At 36.4% G+C, this 21,065-nt stretch overlaps 1 protein-coding gene across 5 annotated transcripts in view; it reads left to right on the forward strand.

The window, feature by feature from the left end:
• Nucleotides 1–21,065, forward strand: part of COL24A1 (collagen type XXIV alpha 1 chain) — a 413,859-nt gene that overhangs the window by 118,205 nt on the left and 274,589 nt on the right. For all 5 annotated transcript variants that reach the window (XM_019414025.2, XM_019414026.2, XM_019414023.2 and 2 more), the window contains one exon: nucleotides 1,203–1,256. In XM_019414025.2, the coding sequence (XP_019269570.2) occupies nucleotides 1,203–1,256 (54 nt within the window). The remainder of the gene's footprint in view (nucleotides 1–1,202; nucleotides 1,257–21,065) is intronic.

The raw sequence follows: 21,065 nt of genomic DNA on the forward strand, positions 1-21,065 counted from the left end.
TTATGTCCTGAAACTCAGATATCTAAGCAATGTATGAGAATGAATTTAGTGCTTATGGAAAACGGTGCTTTACTTCTTGAGATGTGAATAAATGCATACTATATCTTGTATTTCTATGTAATCTGAGGCCTATTAAGTCAAATCTGAAACTTGAATAGAAATCTAATGTGACAGAAATAATGAATTCAACAGTTTCTCTTATGAAAACAAGGGTATTAGACTACTGGTCCCCCCCCTGTTCTATACTTCAATCTCTTGAGAACATTGCCAGCCCTTTCTAGTTTCAGGCTTTATGACCACTTGTCTCTCCTCTGAATCTTCTCTCTGGCCCTGATTTCACTTCGTTAATCCAAATGAAAGTCAGAAAATGAAGTCAGAAAATGAAGTCAGAAAATGGCTTCAGAGATATTGAAAAGAAATCCTCAGCATTTTAATATAATGATCAAACAATCTAGGAATTATAGGTATCATCCAGGAAAGGATAGAGGACATGAAGGGAATAATTAATGGTTATAGAATTGGTTAACATTTAGTGAGTACTTTCTATGTGCCAGGCACTGTGCTAAGAACCTTGCATGTATTGTCTCTAATCCTCACAGTGACTCTGTAACAATGTTAATACTGTTAGCATTATTTTCCTATTTTATTAGTGAGGAAACTGAGGCTAATAGAGATTAAGCAACAAGGACTTAAATCCACATAATTCTTGATTGCTAAATCGGGCCCCTTGTAGTATCAACGGAAAGAGGAATTTTCAGGGATAGTCCCAGGACTCTGGTTATTTATAAAAGTAACTCCTCATCTAGAGTCCTCTACCTTGTTGAGTCAAACTTTATTATCTCTGGATAACACACACACACACACACACACACACACACACACACACACACACTTTTCTTCTTGATTTGAGCGCTTAACTCAGTAATTTGTTTGTATCTCCAGCACTTAGGAGTAAATATATATTACACCCATACATGTTTTAAAAGTAAGTTTTCCACAGAGATGATGGTTACAAATTAAGTCTTTCTGAATGGTAGTTACAACCTTGTTTGACATAATATATTGAGTGCTGTTTGCTAAAAAGTCATTATAATTTTGTGTGGTATAATACATTGATTTGTTTGCTTACCATATGTCTGTCTCCATTTTAACTTGCATTTATTAGGTTAATGCTTATACGCTGACTCTCACCCCCATTTTAGGGCCAAATGGGTGACCCAGGACCCCAAGGACCATGTGGCCCTCCAGGACCAGAGGTAAAATGTTGGTTGGAAGATAACAAATTTGAAATAAAAGTTGAAAAAAATTAAACTTGCTTGTAAAGTATGTTTTTACATAATAGGCTTAAGAAAGATTCTCTTTAAAGTTTATATCTTTGTAAATAGTTTGCATTAAATTTTTTCTCCTATATCAGAAAGTATGCAACAGTGATCCCAAGGAACTAGAAGGGTATTAACCACATTATTGTCCTTATTAGATCACAGCTGATTTATTTATTCTGAACAATAACTATAATAACACATACTTGGGGTTTAAAATCAAATTTCAGGATAAGCTCCACTGAATTTTTAATGCAAAATGCTTCCAATTTTTGTTATATGCATATATCATTTGGATCTCATATTCTAGAATAAATACAATTAAGTCTGTAGTACATATATCAAATTTACTTGTTTATTCTTTGAAATTTTGACTTTGGCTGAATGCTTGATCTGGAGTGTCTTTTTTTTTCCTGCAAGTTCACATAGAACACAAGGTTCTTAGATGAAACATTTTAGTTTTTTAAAAATCATTTTATGAGTTGGGGTGCCTGGGTGGCTCAGTCGTTTAAGTGTCCGACTTCAGCTCAGGTCACGATCTCATGTTCTGTGAGTTTAAGCCCTACGTCAGGCTCTGTGCTGTCAGTTCAGAGCCTGGAACTTGCTTCGGATTCTGTGTCTCCCTCTCTCTCTGCCCTTCCCCCACTCTATCTCTGTCTCTCAAAAAATGAATAAACATTAAAAAAAATTTTAAAAATCATTTTATGAGTCAGAGATATATACCACATGGAGATAACTTCTGAAGTTCACTCTAATTCAGAAATATAAGCCAAAAATACATATATTCAGAAATATAAGCCAAAAATACATATATTCAGAAATATAAGCCAAAAATACATATATACACCTATACATACACATACACATCTAATTCAGAGTCATAGATGCAGCAATAAAGCTGAGAAAATAAATTTGGCTTCAGAATAAATAAATCAGAGCAATAAAATCCCCTCGGTGTCAGAGTAGTAGGCAGAATTTCTAGAAATAGCATTCTACTGATGCTTTCTCCCTCTCTTTGTAAACCATAAAATCTACTTCTTACCCTGCAGCTGTCTTTCAGGGTTGGTTGATTTCTTCAGTCAATGCCTATTACTACTTATTGTCTAATTTAAAAACACATTGCATATTGGTAGTTCAAAAATCTAAAAATCTACATTGTACCTAGTTTTATTAATAGGGATATAGTAGGAGATAAAATACAGTACTATATTGATGTCACCATTCTGGAAAGAAAGAAATTGTTTTGAGTAATTGAAGTAATTATTAACAGATAATTAAAATAGTAATTAACACATTAATATAACTTTATATATTTTATGAGCCTGTTTGCTTTTAATAATTTTTCATGAAAACCTGCCTGGAATGAATTCTATTTACCGTCTTCTCATACTGAAGATACAGACCTAATTTATCTTTTACTAGCCTTAAAGATGATTTATTATGAACATGGGTTGTTCTTTTTAAAAAAAAATTTTTTAATGTTCATTTTGAGAGAGACACACACAGAGTGCAAGCAGGGAGAGGCAGAGAGAGAGAGACGCACACACAGAATCTGAAGCAGGCTCCAGACTCTGAGCCATCAACACAGAGTTCAATGTGAGGCTTGAATTCACGAACCATGAGCTCATAATGGAGCTGAAGTTGGACACTTAACTTACCGAGCCACCCAGGTGCCTTTGAACATGGGTTGTTCTATTGTAACAGTTACAGATAGGTTGCATGCTAAGAAGGACTGTGTCACTGCCTTATAATCAGTATGGTTTGGGATCATTTTCTTCTTTTTCCTAAAGCTAGGTTAAAGGATGGATGCATGGGCCATGTTTTTACTTATTACTTGGTCTTCCAAAGATGTTTCTTTTCTTTTTCTGTTGCCTTAGAGATTTAATGATTTGCAATCATCATTCAAAACATTGTCTCATTGTCTTGATTTTTGCACTACTAATACAAAGTCCTGAGCTCTAACCTTGTCAGACTGTACCCATTCCTCCTGCTCAGCTGCATTAAATGTTTTCATTGAGCCAAAGATGTAACCTGTATTCTCATAATTGGTCAAGGTTTTTTTGGGAAAGGGGCCTAATCTAAAGATCATACTTTTTTAAATGTAAGAATATAATGTATAGGAAGTTATATGAGGCAACACTTTTATCCAAATCCCTCTCAACATTAGGCTTTTGATAGAATTGCAGATCTAAGAGTTTACAATAGTATGTTTAATATTGTATCAAGACTCAAAAGTTTCTACCTGTATAGTACATGACTTTTCTCAGATAAGGGGTTTTATATGTAGTGCTAAATTTAGACTTTATACTATAGGCAATGATCAAAGATTTTTAAGCAAGGGGAATGAAATCATCAGACTTGTGTTTTCAACAGATGCATGGTAGCAGGAGCACAAAGGTAAAAAAGAAAGAAGGGAGAGGTGAGAAGACTAATTGGAGGCTATTTAGGAGGATAAGTAAGGCAAGACCAGGCTATAAATAATGAGAGCCTGTTAAAACAGAGAAGAGAGGATGGCTTCCAGAAATAATTAGGATATACAATTCACAGCACTTGAACCACTCAGTTCTGTTCATTTAGTTTGTGTAAGAGAGCAATAAGAGACAATTTTAATGTTTCTTGCTTGAAAAGTTGGGTAGAAAGTGGGATCACCATTCTAAAAAAAATTTTTTTTTAATGTTTATTTATTTTTGAGAGAGGGACAGAGCACAAGTGGAGGAGGGGCAGAGAGAGAGGGAGACAGAGAATCCGAAGCACGCTCCAGGCTCTAGGCTGTCAGCACAGAGCCCAACACAGGGCTTGAACCCACGAACAGTGAGATCATGACCTAAGCCAAAGCCAGACGCTTAACCGACTAGGCCACCCATGTGCCCCTGGGATTACCAGTCTAAAAATAGTAAAAAGGGAGAAGGAGGAAGATATTCAGAGGGGTAGAGATAATGCTTTGGTTTTGAGATTGTTAGGATTGCAGAGCCTGTTGGACATATAGGAAATTAGTCTCATAAGTGTATAGAAAACTATAGACCTGAAACTCAGAAGAGAATAGGACTAGAGATAATTATTTGTTGTCATCCACATGGTGGTATTAGATGAAGCAGCTGTTAACAGATGAAATCATTTAGGGAGAATATATGAAACAAGGTTTGAAAATACTACACCTGGACATTCACCCCGAAGGCTACATTCTCTATCTACAGTGCAATCGGTTTTAAATTAACAATTTAAAGGCAATAAGATAAACTTTGGTACCTTAAAAGCACAGAGAAAAGAAAAAAAAATCACTTTGGAAATTAAAAAATATTTAGTACTGGGGAGAACCAATCACTATAAAACTTGAATGTTGCACCCAAATTCACATTTCTCTAAAAAGCAAGGAAGAACAAGAATAAATGTATTATGCCTAGCACAAGTGTAGGGATTTGGTTTAAAAGGAGAAAGACGTTGAAAGAGATCAAATAGGATAGATTCTGTTTTCTTTATAAATATGAGACAATCCCAAGACTAAGAGGACTGGGTGCATCCAGAAAGAGGGTGCTTGAGTAGATTTGTGAAGAGTAAGTGGGGAAGTAACTAGAGACTTATAAAATAATTCCTGAGCTGTATTAAGAACTCAGCTGAGGTTGAAAAACCATCTTCCCAAAATATAGCCACAAAGTCCAATACTTTTTATTGGAACTGTATTGTAAATTTGAGTCTGAACGTCCTACTGGCCAAAACAGTGAAATATTCACTTATGTGAATCTCTTCTTCCTTAGATTAAAAATATGATTGTATATACTTAAAGTATATAATGTAATGATTTGATATGTAGAATACATTGTGAAATGATTACCAAGATGAATATAATCAGCATATATATCACCTTCCATAGTTAACTCTTTAATTTCTTTCTGGTGAAAATGCTTAAGATCTACTCTCAGCAACTTTCAAATATACCATATTTGTTTGCTTGTTTTTCGGTTTTTTTAATATGAAGTTTATTGTCAAATTGGTTTCCATACAACACCCAGTGCTCATCCCAACAGGTGCCCTCCTCAATGCCCATCACCCATTTCCCCTCCCTCCCATCCCCCATCAACCCTCAGTTTGTTCTCAGTTTTTAAGAGTCTCTTATGGTTTGCCTCCTTCCCTCTCTGTAACTTTTTTTTCCCTCTCCCCTCCCCCATGGTCTTCTGTTAAGTTTCTCAGGATCCACATAAGAGTGAAAACATATGGTATCTGTCTTTCTCTGTATGACTTATTTCACTTAGCATAACACTCTCCAGTTCCATCCACATTGCTACAAAAGGCCATATTTCATTCTTTCTCATTGCCAAGCAGTATTCCATTGTGTATATAAACCACAACTTCTTTATCCATTCATCAGTTGATGGACATTTAGGCTCTTTCCATAATTTGGCTATTGTTAAAAGTGCTGCTATAAACATTGGGGTACAAGTTCCCTAAGCATCAGCACTCCTGTATCCTTTGGGTAAATTCCTAGCAGTGTTATTTCTGGGTCATAGGGTAAATCTATTTTTAATTTTTCGAGGAACCTCCACACTGTTTTCCAGAGTGGCTGCACCAGTTTGCATTCCTACCAACAGTGCAAGAGGGTTCCCGTTTCTCCACATCCTCTCCAGCATCTATAGTCTCCTGATTTGTTTATTTTAGCCACTCTGACTGGCATGAGGTGATATCTCAGTGTGGTTTTGATTTATATTTCCCTGATGAGGAGTGATATTGAGCATCCTCTCATGTGCCTGTTGGCCATCTGGATATCTTCTTTAGAAAAGTGTCTATTCATGTCTTCTGCCCATTTCTTCACTGGGTTATTTGTTTTTCGGGTGTGGAGTTTGGTGAGTTCTGTGTAGATTTTGGATACTAGCCCTTTGTCTGATATGTCATTTGCAAATATCTTTTCCCATTCTGTCAGTTGCCTTTTAGTTTCGTTGATTGTTTCCTTTGCAGTGCAGAAGCTTTTTATCTTCATGAGGTCACAATAGTTCATTTTTGCTTTTAATTACCTTGCCTTTAGAGATGTGTCAAGTAAGAAATTGCTGCGGCTGAGGTCAGAGAGGTCTTTTCCTGCTTTCTCTAGGGTTTTGATGGTTTCCTGCCTCACATTCAGGTCCTTCATCCATTTTGAGTTTATTTTTGTGAGTGGTGTGAGAAAGTGGTCTAGTTTCATTCTTCTGCATGTTGCTGTCCAGTTCTCCCAGCACCATTTGTTAAAGAGACTATTTTCCATTGGATATTCTTTCCTGCTTTGTCAAAGATTAGTTGACCATACTTTTGTGGGTCTAATTCTGGAGTCTCTATTCTATTCCATTGGTCTATGTGTCTGTTTTTGTGCCAATACCATGCTGTCTTGATGATTACAGCTTTGTAGTAGAGGCTAAAGTCTGGGATTGTGATGCCTCCCGCTTTGGTCTTCTTCAAAATTACTTTGGCTATTCGGGGTCGTTTGTGTTCCATATAAATTTTAGGATTGCTTGTTCTAGCTTCGAGAAGAATGCTGGTGTGATTTTGATTGGGATTGCATTGAATGTGTAGATTGCTTTGGGTAGTATTGACATTTTAGCAATATTTATTCTTCCAATCCATGAGCATGGAATGTTTTTCCATTCCTTTGTATCTTCTTCAATTTCCTTCATCAGCTTTCTATAGTTTTCAGCATACAGATCTTTTACATCTTTGGTTAGGTTTATTCCTAGGTATTTTATGCTTCTTGGTGCAATTGTGAATGGGATCAGTTTCTTTATTTGTCTTTCTCTTGCTTCACTATTAGTGTATAAGAATGCAACTGATTTCTGTACGTTAATTTTGTATCCTGTGACTTTCCTAACTTCATGTATCAGTTCTAGCAGACTTTTGGTGGAGTCTATTGGGTTTTCCATGTATAATATCATGTTATCTGCAAAAAGTGAAAGCTTGACTTCATCTTTGCCAATTTTGATGGCTTTAACTTCCTTTTGTTGTCTGATTGCTGATGCTAGAACTTCCAACGCTGTTTTTTGTTTTTAATTTTTTTGATGTTTGTTTATTTTTGACAGAGAGAGAGACAGAGCATGAGTGGGGGAGGGGCAGAGAGAGAGGGAGACACAGAATCCGAAGCAGCCTCCAGGCTCTGAGCTGTCAGCACAGAGCCTGATGCAGGGCTTGAACTCACAGACCGCAGGATCATGACCTGAGCCAAAGTCAGATGCTCAACCAACTGAGCCACCCAGGTGCCCCACAGAACTTCCAACACTATGTTAAACAACAGCGGTGAGAGTGACATCCCTGTCGTGTTCCTGATCTCAGGGGGAAAGCTCTCAGTTTTTCCTCATTGAAGATGATATTAGCTGTGGGCTTTTCATAAATGCCTTTGATAATGTTTAAGTATGTTCCTTCTCTCCTGACTTTCTCAAGGGTTTTTATTAAGAAAGGATGCTGAATTTTGTCAAATGCTTTTTCTGCATCGATTGATGGGATCATATGGTTCTTATCTTTTCTTTTATTAATGTGATGTATCACATTGATTGATTTGCGAATGTTGAACCAGCCCTGCAGCCCAGGAATGAATCCCACTTGATCATGGTGAATAATTCTTTTTATATGCTGTTGAATTCGATTTGCTAGTATCTTGTTGAGAATTTTTGCATCCATATGCATCAGAGATATTGGCCTGTAGTTCTCTTTTTTTGCTGGGTCTCTGTCTGGTTTGGGAATCAAAGTAATGCTGGCTTCATAGAATGAGTCTGGAAATTTTTCTTCCCTTTCTGTTGTTTGGAACAGCTAGAGAAGGATAGGTATTATCTCTGCTTAAACGGCTGGTAGAATTCCCCAGGGAAGCCATCTGGTCCTGGACTCTTATTTTTTGGGAGATTTTTCATACCTGATTCCATTTCTTCACTGGTTATGGGTCTGTTCAAGTTTTCTGTTTTTTTCTGTTTGAATTTTGGAAGTGTGTGGGTGCTTAGGAATTTGTCCATTTCTTCCAGGTTGTCCAGTTTGTTGGCATATAATTTTTCATAGTATTCCCTGATAATTGCTGTATTTCTGAGGGATTGGTTGTAATAATTCCATTTTCATTCATGATTTTATCTATTTGGGTCATCTCCCTTTTCTTTTTGAGAAGCGTGGCTAGAGGTTTATCAATTTTGTTTATTTTTTCAAAAAACCAACTCTTGGTTTCATTGATCTGCTCTACAGTTTTTTTTAGATTCTATATTGTTTATTTCTGCTCTGATCTTTATTATTTCTCTTCTTCTGCCGGGTTTGGGGTGTCTTTGCTGTTCTGCTTCTATTTCCCTTAGGTGTGCTATTAGATTTTGTATTTGGGATTTTTCTTGTTTCTTGAGATAGGCCTGGATTGCAATGTATTTTCCTCTCAGGACTGCCTTCACTGCGTCCCAAAGCATTTGGATTGTTGTATTTTCATTTTCATTTGTTTCCATATATTTTTTAATTTCTTCCCTAATTGCCTGGTTGACCCATTGATTCTTTAGTAGGGTGTTCTTTAACCTCCATGCTTTTGGAGGTTTTCCAGATTTTTCCTGTGGTTGATTTCAAGTTTCATAGCATTGTGGTCTGAAAGTGTGCATGGTATGATCTCAGTTCTTTTATACTTATTAAGGGATGTTTTGTGACTCAGTATGTGATCTATATTGGAGAATTTTCCATGTGCACTGGAGAGGAAAGTATATTCTGTTGCTTTGGGATGCAGAGTTCTAAATATATCTGTCAAGTCCATCTGATTCAATGTATCATTCAGTGCCCTGTTTCTTTATTGATCCTGTGTCTAGATGATCTATCCATTGTTGTAAATGAGGTATTAAAGTCCCCTTCAGTTACCACATTGTTATCAACAAGGTTGCTTATGTTTGTGATTAATTGTTTTATATATTTGGGGGCTCCCGTATTCGGTGCATAGAGATTTGTAATTGTTAGCTCTTCCTGATGGATAGACCCTGTAATAATTATATAATTCCCTTCTTTATCTCTTGTTACAGCCCTTAATTTAAAGTCTAGTTTGTCTGATATAAGTATGGCTACTCCAGCTTTCTTTTGACTTCCAGTAGCATGATAGATAGTTCTCCATCCCTTCACTTTCAATCTGAAGGTGTCATCAGGTCTAAATGGGTCTCTTGTAGGCAGCAAATAGATGGGTCTTGGCTTTTTATCCATTTTGATACCCTATGTCTTTTCATTAGAGCATTTAGTCCATTTACATTCAGTGTTAGTATAGAAAGATATGGGTTTAGAGTCATTGTGATGTCTGTAGGTTTCATGCTTGTAGTGATGTCTCTGGTACTTTGTGGTCCTTGCAACGTTTCACTCACAGAATCCCCCTTAGGATCTCTTGTAGGGCTGCTTTAGTGGTGATGAGTTCCTTCAGTTTTTGTTTGTTTGGGAAAACCTTTATCTCTCCTTCTATTCTAAATGACAGACTTGCTGGATAAAGGAATCTTGGCTGCATATTTTTTATGTTCATCACATTAAAGATTTCCTGTCATTCCTTTCTGGCCTGCCAAGTTTCTGTAGATACGTCTGCTACTACCCTTATATGTCTACCTTTGTAAGTTAGGGCCTGCTTATCCCTAGCTGCTTTCAGAATTCTCTCTTTATCCTTGTATTTTGCAAGTTTCACTATGATATGTCGTACAGAAGATCGATTCAAGTTACGTCTGAAAGGAGCTCTCTGTGCCTCTTGGATTTCAATACCGGTTTCCTTCCCCAGATAGGGAAGTTCTCAGCTATGATTTGTTCAAGTATACCTTCAGCCCCTTTCTCGCTCCTCCTCCTCCTCCTCCTCCTCCTCCTCCTCCTCCTCCTCCTCCTCCTCCTCCTCTTCCTCCTCCTCCTCCTCCTCCTCCTCCTCCTCCTCCTCTGGAATACCTATGATACGGATATTGTTCCATTTGATTGCATTACTTAGTTCTCCACTTCTCCCCTCATACTCCTGGATTTTTTTATCTCTCTTTTTCTCAGCTTCCTCTTTTTCCATAATTTTATCTTCTAATTCACCTATTCTCTCCTCTGCCTCTTCAATCCATGCTATGGCCGCCTCCATTTTATTTTGCACCTCATTTATAGTATTTTTTAATTCCTTGTGACTATTTTTTAGCCCTTGATCCCTGTAGCAATAGATTCTCTGTTGTCCTCTATGCTTTTTTCAAGCCCAGCAATTAATTTTATGACTATTATTCTAAATTCTTGTTGCATTATATTGCTTAAATCGGTTTTGATCAATTTGTTAGCTGGAGTTCTTTTGAGGAGAATTCTTCCGTCTTGTCATTTTGGGTAGTCCCTGAGGTAGCTCCAAACTGCAGGGCACTTCCCCTGTGCTGTCCAGAGAAACCTGTGTTGGTGGGTGGGGCCGCAGTCATACCCGATGTCTGCCCCCAGCCCACTGCTGGGGCCATAGTCAGACTGGTGTGTACCTTATCTTCCCCTCTCCCAGGGGCAGGACTCACTGTGAAGTGGTGTGGCCCCTGTCTGGGCTGCTTGCACACTGCCAGGCTTGTGGTGCTGCTTCCATGGGATCTGGCCAAGGATGTATTAGCAGGGGTGGATCAGCAAGGTGCACAGGGGCGGAGGGGTAGGCTTAGCTCACTTTGCCTTAGGTGGTCCCCTGTGGGAGGGGCCCTGCTGCACCTGGAGGGAGGCAGGCCTGTCGGAGGGATGGATCCACAGAAGCACAGCGTTGGGCGTTTGCATGGTACAAGCAAGTTTGGTGACGGGAACTGGTTCCTTTGGAATTTCAGTTGGGAGATGGGAGAGGGAAATGTTGCTTGCCAGTGCCTTTGTTCCCCTGCAGAGCTGAGCTCTGTGTCCGGAGCTCAACAATTCTCCCTCCCAGTGTCCTGTCACCCTCCCTGCTCTCTGAGAACAGAGCTGTTGACTTCTAACATTCCAGATGTTAAGTCCCTCTGGCTGTCAGAACTCACACAGTCCAGCCCCTCCGCTTTTGCAAGCCAAACTTCGGGGGCTCTGCCTTGCCTGGCGGGCTGCCCCTCTACTGCCCTCAGCTCCCTTCTGCCGGTCCCTGTAGCACACACTGCCTCTCCTCCCTTCCTACCCTCTTCCGTGGGCCTCTTCTCTATGCTTGGCTCCAGAGAGTCCGTTCTGCTAGTCTTCTGGCAGTTTTCTAGGTTAGTTAGGCCAATGTGGGTGGAATCTAAGTGATTAGCAGGACGAGGTGAGCCCAGCGTCCTCCTATGCTTCCACCTTCCCAGAACCTAAATCTCAAATATACCATATTTTTAACTATAGTCACCATGCTGTACATTAGTTTGTCAGAACTTATTCTTCTTCTAACTGTACATCTCTATTCATGTTATTGTATTCTTATAACTGAACCTATACACCCTGTTTTGCCTCCCCCCAGTCACTCTCAACCACCATTCTAATCTCTGTTCCTATGAAATCAGCTATTTTTTTTAAGATTCTACATAGAAGTGATAAAGTACAGTATTTTTCTTTTTCTTCTGGCTTATTTCATGTAGCATAATGCACTCCAGGTTCATTTGTGTTGTCTCAAATGTCAAGATTTCATTCTTTCTTTTCTGGTTTAGTATATTCCTGTGTGTGTGTGTGTGTGTGTGTGTGTGTGTGCACATCACGTTAGGTTTTTTAAGTTTAATTTTAATTCCAGTTAGTTAACATACAAATATTATATTAGTTTCAGATATACAATATAGTGATTCAACAATTCAGTACATCACCTAGTGCTCATCATCACAAGTGCACTCCTCAATCCCCTCACCTTTTTAACCCTTCCCCCTAACCCCTTCCCCTCTGGTACCCATCAGTTTGTTCTCTACAGTTAAGAGTCTGCTTCTTGATTTCTCTCTCTCTATGTTTTACACTTTGCTTGTCTGTTTTGTTTCTTAAATGCCGCATATGAGTGAAATCATATGGTATTTGTCTTTCTCTGACTTATTTTGCTTGGCATTATATTCTCTAACTCTGTTGTTTGCAAATGTCAAGATTTCATTATTTTTTATGGCTGTATAGTATTTCATCGTGTACATATATACCACATCTTCTTTATCCATTCATCAATCAGTGGACACTTGGGCTGCTTCCATATCTTGGCTATTGTAGATAATGCTGCTATAAACATCAGGGTGCATGTATCTCCTCTTTGAATTAGTGTTTTTTGTTTGTTTTTTTTTTTGTAATTTTGGGGGTAAATACCCAGTAGGGTGATTGCTGGATCAAAGTATATTTGTATCTTTAACTTTTTGAAGAAGCTCCATACTGTTTTTCATAGTGGCTACACAGGTTTGCATTCCCACCAATGGTGCATGAAGTTTCCTTTTCCCCAGTATCCTTGCCAGCAACTGTTGTTTGTTGTCTTATTGACTTTAGCCATTCTGACAGATGTGAGGTGATACAATTAAACTCATTGTAGTTTTCATTTTCATTTCCCTGATGGTAAGTGATGATGAACATCTTTTCATGTGTCTATTGGCCATCTCTATGTCTTTGGAGAAATGTGTGTTCATGTCTTCCGCCAGTTTTTAATTGGATTATTTGTTTTTTGGTGTTGAATTTTATGAGTTCTTTGTATATTTTGGATACTAACCCTTTGTTAGATATGTCATTTGCAAATATCTTCTCTCATTCTGTAGATTGCCCTTTAGTTTTGTTGATTATTTCCTTCACTGTGCAGGAGCTTTTTATTTTGATGCAGTCCCAATAGTTTATTATTACTCTTATTTCCCTTCCCTCAGGAGACCTAGCTAGAAAAATATTGCTACAGCCCATGTCAGATAAGTTACTGCCTGTGTCTTCTTCTAAGAGTTTTATGGTTTTAGGTCTCACATTTAGGTCTTTAGTCCATTTTGACTTTATTTTTGTGTATGTTATAAGAAAATGGTCCAGTTTCATTCTTTTGCGTGTAGCTGTCCAGTTTTCCCAACACCATTTGTTGAAAAGACTCTCTTTTTCTCATTGGATAGTCTTTCCTGCTTTGTCAAAGATTAATTCACCATACAGTTGTGGGTTTATTTCTGGGTTTTCTGTTATGTTCTATTGATCTGTGTGTCTGTTTTTATACTAGTACCATACTGTTTTCATTGGTATAGCTCTGTAATAAAATTTGAAGTCCAGAGTTGTGGTGCCTCCAGCTTTGCCTTTCTTTATCAAGATTGCTTTGGCTCTTTGAGGTCTTTTGTGGTTCCATATAAATTTTAGGATTGTTTGTTCTAGCTCTGTGGAAAATGCTGTTAGTACTTTGATAGGGATTGCATTAAATGTGTAGCTTGCTTTGGATAGTATAGACATTTTACCAATATTTGTTCTTTCGATCCATGACCATGGAATATCTTTCCATTTCTTTGTGTCATCTGGAATTTCATCAGTGTTTTAAGTTTTCTGAGTACACATCTTTCACCTCTTTGGTTAGGTTTCTTCCTAGGTACCTTGTTGTTTTAGGTGGAATTGTAGATGAGATTTATTCCTTAATTTCTCTTTCTGCTGTTTCATTATTGGTGTGTAGAAATGCAACCGATTTCTGTACATTGATTTTGTATTATGCAATTTTATTGAATACATTTTTCACTTCTAGCAATTTTTTGGTGGAGTCTTCAGGTTTTCTGTATAGAGTATCATGTCATCTGCAAATAGTGCAAGTTACTTCTTCCCTGCCAATTGGGGCACTTTTCACCTCTTTTTATTGTCTGAATGCTGTGGCCAGGACTTCTAATACTATGTTAAATAACACCGGTCAGAGTGGACATCCCTGCCTTGTTTTTGACCATAGAGAAAAAGATCTCAGTTTTTCCCCATTGAAGATGATATTAGCTGTGAGTTTTTCATATGTTGTCTTAATTGTGTTGAGGTATGTTCCCTCTAAACTACTTTGTTGAGGGTTTTTTTCATGAATGGGTGTTGTACTTTGCCAAATGCTTTTTCTGCATCTATTGAAATGATCATGTAGTTTTTATCCTTTCCCTTATTGATGTGATGTATCATGTTGATTGCTTTGTGAATATTGAACTACCCTTGCAGCCCAGGAATAAATCTCACTTGATTGTGGTGAATAATTTTTTTAATGTATTGTTTGATTTGATTTGCTAATATTTTAAGGATTTTTGCATCTATGTTCTTTAGAGATGTTGGCTTGTAGTTTTCTTTTTTTGTAGTGTCTTCATCTGGTTTTCATATCAGACTAATGCTGGTCTCACACAATGAATTTTAAAGTTTTCCTTCATTTTCTTTTTTTTGAAATGGTTTGAGAAGAAGAGGTATTAACTCTTTTTTAAGTATTTGGTAGAATTTGCCCGTGAAGACATCTGGTCCTGGACTTTTGTTTGTTTGGAGTTTTTTTTTTTTTATTATTATTACTGATTCAATTTAATTGTTGTATTCAGTCTATTCAAATTTACTATTTCTTCCTGCTTCACTTTTGGTAGGTTATATGTTTTTAGGAATTTATCCATTTCTGTTACGTTTGTCCAGTTTGTTGGCGTATAGTTTTTCATAATTTTCTCTTATAATTGCTTGTGTATTTGTCGTGCTGGTAGTTATTTCTCCTCCCTTATTTGAGATTTTATTTATTTGAGTCCTTTCTCTTTATTTCTTGATACGTCTGGCTAGAGGTTTAACAATTTTATTGATTGTTTTCAAAGAAACATCTCTGTTCTCATTGATCTATTGTGTTTTTAGTTTCTGTATCATTTATTTCTACTCTGATCTTTATTATTTCCTTCCTTCTGCTGATTTTAGGCTTTGTTTGTTTTTCTTTTTCTGGCTCCTTTACGTGTATGGTTAGGTTGCTTATTTGAGATTTTTCTTGCTTCTTGAGTTAGGCCTGTATTGGTATAAACTTCCCTTTTAGAACTGTTTTTCCTGCATGATGATTCTGTTTTCATTTTTATTTGTTTCCATGTACTTTTTTATTTCTTCTTTTGTTTACTGATTGATCCATTCATTGTTTAGTAGCATATTTAACCTCCATGTATTTATGTTCTTTCTATATTTTTTCTTGTGGTTGACTTCTTGTGGTCAAAAAGGTATATGGTATGGCTCTGATTTTCTTGAATTTGTTGATACTTATTTTGTGGGCTAATATGTTATCTGTTCTGGAGAATGCTTAAAGTGTACTTGAAAAAAATGTGTATTCTGCTGTTTTAGGATGGAATGTTCTAAATATATCTGTTAAATTCATCTGTTCCAGTGTGTCATTTAAAGCCATTGTTCCCTTTTTGATTTTTCTGTTTAGATGATCTTTCCATTGTTGTAAGTAGGGTATTAAAGTCCCCTACTATTATTGTGTTACTATTGATTAGTCCTTTATGTTTATTATTAACTGTTTTATATATTTGTGTCCTCCTATATTGGGTGCATAAGTATTTACAATTATTATATCTTCTTGTTGGATTGTCCCCTTTACTATAATATAGTATCCTTCTTTGTCTATTGTAATAGTCTTTGTTTTAAAGTCTGTTTTCTCTGATATAAGTATTGCCACTCTGGTCTTTTTTTAAATCATCCATTTGCATGATAACATTTTCTCTGTCCCCTCACTTTCAGTCTGCTGGTGTCTTTAGGTCTAAAATGAGTCTCTTAAAGGCAGTATATAAACGAGGTTTGATTTTTTTTCCATTCTGTCACTCTATGCCTTTTGATTGGAATGTTTAGTATATTTACATTGAAAGTAATTATTGATAGGTATGTATTTATAGTCATCTTATTATTTGTTTTCTGGTTGTTTCTGAAGATTTTTCCTGATCCTTTCTTGTCTTTTTTTTCACAATTTGCTGATATTCTTAGTGATACATTTGGATTCTTTTCCCTTTATTCTTTGCATATTTATTTGTGGTTTTTGACATATGATTACTCTTAGGTGTATATAGCCTCTTTTGCATATAGCAGCCTATGTTGATAGTCATTTAAGTTTGAACCCATTCTTTACTCCTTTCCTCTCCACATTTTAGGTATATGTTGTTTATTTTACATCCTTTTATTTTGTGATTTCCTTGACTGGCTTTTTACAGACTAATTCATTTTTACTGTTGTTGTGTTTTCTACCTTTCTATTATCACTTTTGTTCTCTCCTTTTTACTCAAATTGTCCCCTTTAATATTTCTTACAGGGCTGCTTTAGTAGTCATGTACACTTTTGGCTTTTGTTTGGGAAACTCTTTATCTCTACTTCTATTCTGAATGATAGCCTTGCTGCATAGAGTATTCTTGACTTCAGATTTTGTGCATTCAACACTGAATATATTATGCCACTCCCTTCTGACTTGCCAAGTTTCTGTTGAGAAATCTTCCATCAGCCTCATGAATTTTCCCTTGTATGTTGCTATCTTCTTTTGTTTTTCAGCTTTAAAATTTTTTTTCTTTATCACTATATTTTGCCAACTTGATTACAATATAACCCGGTATGGATCTGCTTTTGTCAATTTTGATGAGGGTTCTCTGTGCCTCCTGGATCTGGTTATCTGTTTCCTTCCCCAGATTAGGAAAGTTTTCAACTACTTTTTCTTCAAATAAATTTTATGTCCCCTTTCCTTTCTCTTCATCTTCTGAGATTCCTGTAATATGAATGTTATTGTTTGATGGAGTTACTGATTTCCCTAAGCCTATTCTCATTTTGCATAATTCCTTTTTCTCTCTTTTGTTCAGCTTGATTATTTTCCATTATTTTGTCTTCTAGGTCATTAATTCATTCCTCTGCTTCTTCCAGCTTGCTGTTCATTCCTTCATGTGTGTTTCTCCTTTGGTTTACTGAGCCCTTTCCTCTGCTATGTTATTCCTTATTTCTATGGTAAGGGTATCACTCCTGTCTTTGACTCTTTTCTCAAGTCTAGTGAATACCTTTATGATCATTACTGTAAATTCTCCATCAGGCATATTACTTATATCTGCTTCACTTAGATCTCTGGCTGTGGCTTTGTCCTGTTCTTTCATTTGGGATAAATGTCTCTGTCTTCTTATTTTTTTTCTAAGTCTCTGTGCCTATTTCTATGTTAGGAAAGTCAACTATATCTCCTGTTTTTGAGGGTAATGGACTTACAAAGAAGAGGTCCTTTGGTGCCCTGCTGTGTAGTGTTCCCTCATTCCCCAGGGTCTTATACTTCCAGGAGTGTCTCCGGCATGTGCTGTGTGTACTGTGCTGTCTTGCCCTGGGGGCTTTATCCATTAGGCCAGTCGTCTACAGAGGTTCTCTTTGCCTGTTGTGGGCAGTGTTTGGTCCCCAGCCTGAATGTGGCATATTTTAACTACGTGTACTCTGATCTGTTTGTGAAATGAGACCTGTTGCCACTTCTATTGGAACTGATGCTCAGCAAACCCCTTCATGAGAAGATGCAATGTGAACAGGGATTTGGGCTGGTCTTGTGGGAGAGCAGGCCCACTGGGACTGAGGCAAGCATGGCTGTGTGGGGAGTGAGGAGGAGGGGAGTTATTCCACCAGAGCATGGGCAGAGGTGGGACTTGGCATAAGCAAGTTAGGTAGTGAATATTGGACTGTGTTTGTTCCTGCAGGTGGCCCTGTGCTTTTGGTGCAGTGCAGGGCAGGGAAATGGTGTCAGCCAGTTCTTTTGTTCCCAAGAGGTCTGTCTGTGAATGCTGCCTCTATGGGTCAAGCTCCAAAATGAGCAAATAACCTCTCCACTGTGTACCCCAGGAGCTCTTCAAATCACTGTTTCCATGCTGTATGTCTGCAGGTTGTTTGCCTGCCTTCTCTCTAAGATAAAGCAATGCCTTCCAGGCTTTATCTCAGCCATGCCAGATGACCTTTAAAACTCCAGGCTTTAAGCCCTGCTGGTTTCAAGAACTCACAAAATAGGGCCCCTCTGGCTTTCCAAGCCAATTGCTATGGAGATTCATTTTCCACATGTACTCCCCTGTGTGCTAGCCTGTCTCTCACCCTTCTCTGCAACTCCCTCCCCACCAGAGCAGCCACAGCCATTTCTTTCCCAAACTGTATCTCTCCACTTCTTACCTTCTTCAGTGTGTTCTCTTCTCTATCTTTAGTTGTGGAGTTTGTTCTGCCTTTCTGCAGGTCAATTTCTAGGGTATTTAGGATAATTTAATAGTTATCTAGTTGTATTTTCAGAACAAGGCGATCCTTGGGTCCTACTACTCCATTGCCATCTTCCCTCCTTCGCATCACATCATCTTTATCCATTTACCCATAAATGTATGTTTTTAGATTTTTTCCATATCTCACATATTGTGAATAATGCTGCAATGAACATAGGGGTGGATATATCTTTTTAAGTTAGTGTTTTCTGTTTCTTTAGATCAATACCCAGAAATAGAATTGCTTGATCATATGGAGTTTTATTTTTAATTTTTTTTGAGAATCTTTATACTGTTTTCCATAGTGGCTGCACCAATTTACATTCTTACAAAGAGTGCACAAGGATTCTATTCTCTACATCTTGCCAACACTTGTTATTTCTGATCTTTTTGATAATAGTAATTTTAACAGGTGTGAGGTGATATCTCATTGTGGTTTTGATTTGCATTTCTCTGATGTTTAGCAATGTTGAGCCCCCTTTCAAGTACATATTGGCCATTGTATGTCTTATTTGGAAAAATGTCTATGCAGATCCTCTGCTCATTTTTAATTGGATTGTTTTTTAGTTATTGAATTACATGAGTTGCCTTTTCAGGTTTTTTTTTTTATTGTTTCCCACTTGTTTATTTTAGCTTTTGTTGCCTGTGCTTTTGGTGTCTTATCCAAGGAATCATTGCCAAGACCAATGTCAAGGAGGTTTATGCCTGTTTCATATTTAAGTCTTTGATCCATTTTGAGTTAATTTTTGTGAGTGGTGTAAGGTAGGTTCCAGTTTCATTCTGTTATTTGTGGATATTCAATTTTCCCAATACAATTTATTGAAAAGACTGTCTTTCACCTATTACACATTCTTGCCACCCTTGTCAAAAATTAGTTGACTGTATATGCATGGGTTTATGTCTGGGCTATTCTGTTTACTAGTCTATAACCAAAGCAATCCTGAAAGAAGAAACAAAGACGAACAAAGCTGGAGACATCACATTTTCTGATTATAAGCTATATTACAAAGCTATAAGTAATCAGAACAAATGAAGTCTTGGTACTTTAAAACTTACTCCTTATGGTACTATTACTTAATAGTAGTTTATAGTATGTTTTAATGCCTGAAAAGGCTATATAAGTTCTCTTCACTTTTCTTTATCAGTGTTTTCCTGCCTATACTTACATACTTGTATTTTGCATGTATACTTCAGCATCAACATGTCTAGCTTCACTAAAAAATATTATTTATATTGATTTGCATTTAATAATAATTATTATTTTATTAGACATATTTATAGATTAATTTAGGGAGCAGTGACATTTTTATGATATTGGGTAATCCAGTCCAAGAATAATGAATATCTTTTATTTGTTCAAGTCTGCTTTTGTGTTTTTTAGGAAATGTTTTAAAGTTTTCCTCATAGAGGTTTTGTACATATAGGTTTATTTCATTAAATTTTTTCCCTGGTATTTCATCTTTTTTGTTGCTATTGTAAATGGGATTTTCTCTACTATTCTAGTTTCTAACAGGTTTTGTATGGGTATGGAAATTACTGATTTCTGAATGCTAATTTCATATCCTGCTACCTTAATGGTTTCTTCTCTTTGAGTTAGTTTTATCATTGATTTTCTAAAGTTTTCTAGACATGCTGTCATGTAATTTGCAAATAGAGATCCTTTTAGTTCTTCTTTCTCAGTTCTCTTCAATTCAATTTTTTATGTGTAATGGCATTGTAATACCTCTGGTAAAATGTTGAAGAATTGGAAGTAGTATTCCTCCTTGCCTTGTTCCTGATCTTAATGGAAATACTATAGTGATTCTTCATGAAGTAAATTCTGAGTTAAAATTAAAATATGCATGTATTTTATCATGTTAAGAAATATTCACCAATTCCTATTTTTGAGTGATATTTTTTAGAGATGATTGTTATACTTTGTCAAATATTTGTTATATTTTCAAACTCTATGAAGATAATTATATACTTTTACTTTTGAGATCTATTTATATGGTATATTATAGTAATGGATTTTCTATTAACTATTTTCTATATAATGACTATTTCTATATAATTTCTATGAATTGACTATTTCTATATAATCACTAGTTTCTGTTGCATTTTTAAAAAAAAAATTCTATTTGATCATGGTATATTTTCTTAATAGAATGCTAATTCTACTGATAGTTATTTGTACTTTTGCATCAATATTTATAAGTGATCTTTATCTATAATATTCAATCCTTTTTGTACTTCTTTATCAAGTTTAGGTATTAATGTTATACTTATTTCATCAAAATAATTAGGAAATCTTCAGTTTTAGTACTCTGGAGTAATATATGGAATATTGGGACTATCTTATCTATGAGGCTTTGGTGGAATTCCTCTGTGAAACCATCTGGAATCGATGCTTTTTAAGGGGTAGTTTCTGAATTTCCCATTGCTTCTGCAGAAAGTAGCCTTTTTAAGCTCTCTAATGGGGTTAGCTTTGTTAAATTGTCCTTAGGAAATTATGTTTCATCTAGGTTTTCAAATTTACTTCCATATAAATCCACAAAATAGTCTCTTTATGATTTTTAATTTTTTTGTTTTAATGGTTATTTCCAATGTACCATTAAAATTTTTTAAAATATTTATATATGTGCTTCTCCTTTTATTTCTTGGCTAGGTTTGATTGAGTTTGTCCAGTTATTTTTTTCTCAAAAACATTTTTGAAATTGTTTCTATTGTCTTCTGTTTTTCTTTTCTTTACATAATTAGTTTC

Source organism: Panthera pardus, unplaced genomic scaffold (assembly GCF_024362965.1).
Source record: "Panthera pardus isolate Hobbes unplaced genomic scaffold, ASM2436296v1 HiC_scaffold_11, whole genome shotgun sequence".
Classification (NCBI taxonomy): domain Eukaryota; kingdom Metazoa; phylum Chordata; class Mammalia; order Carnivora; family Felidae; genus Panthera; species Panthera pardus.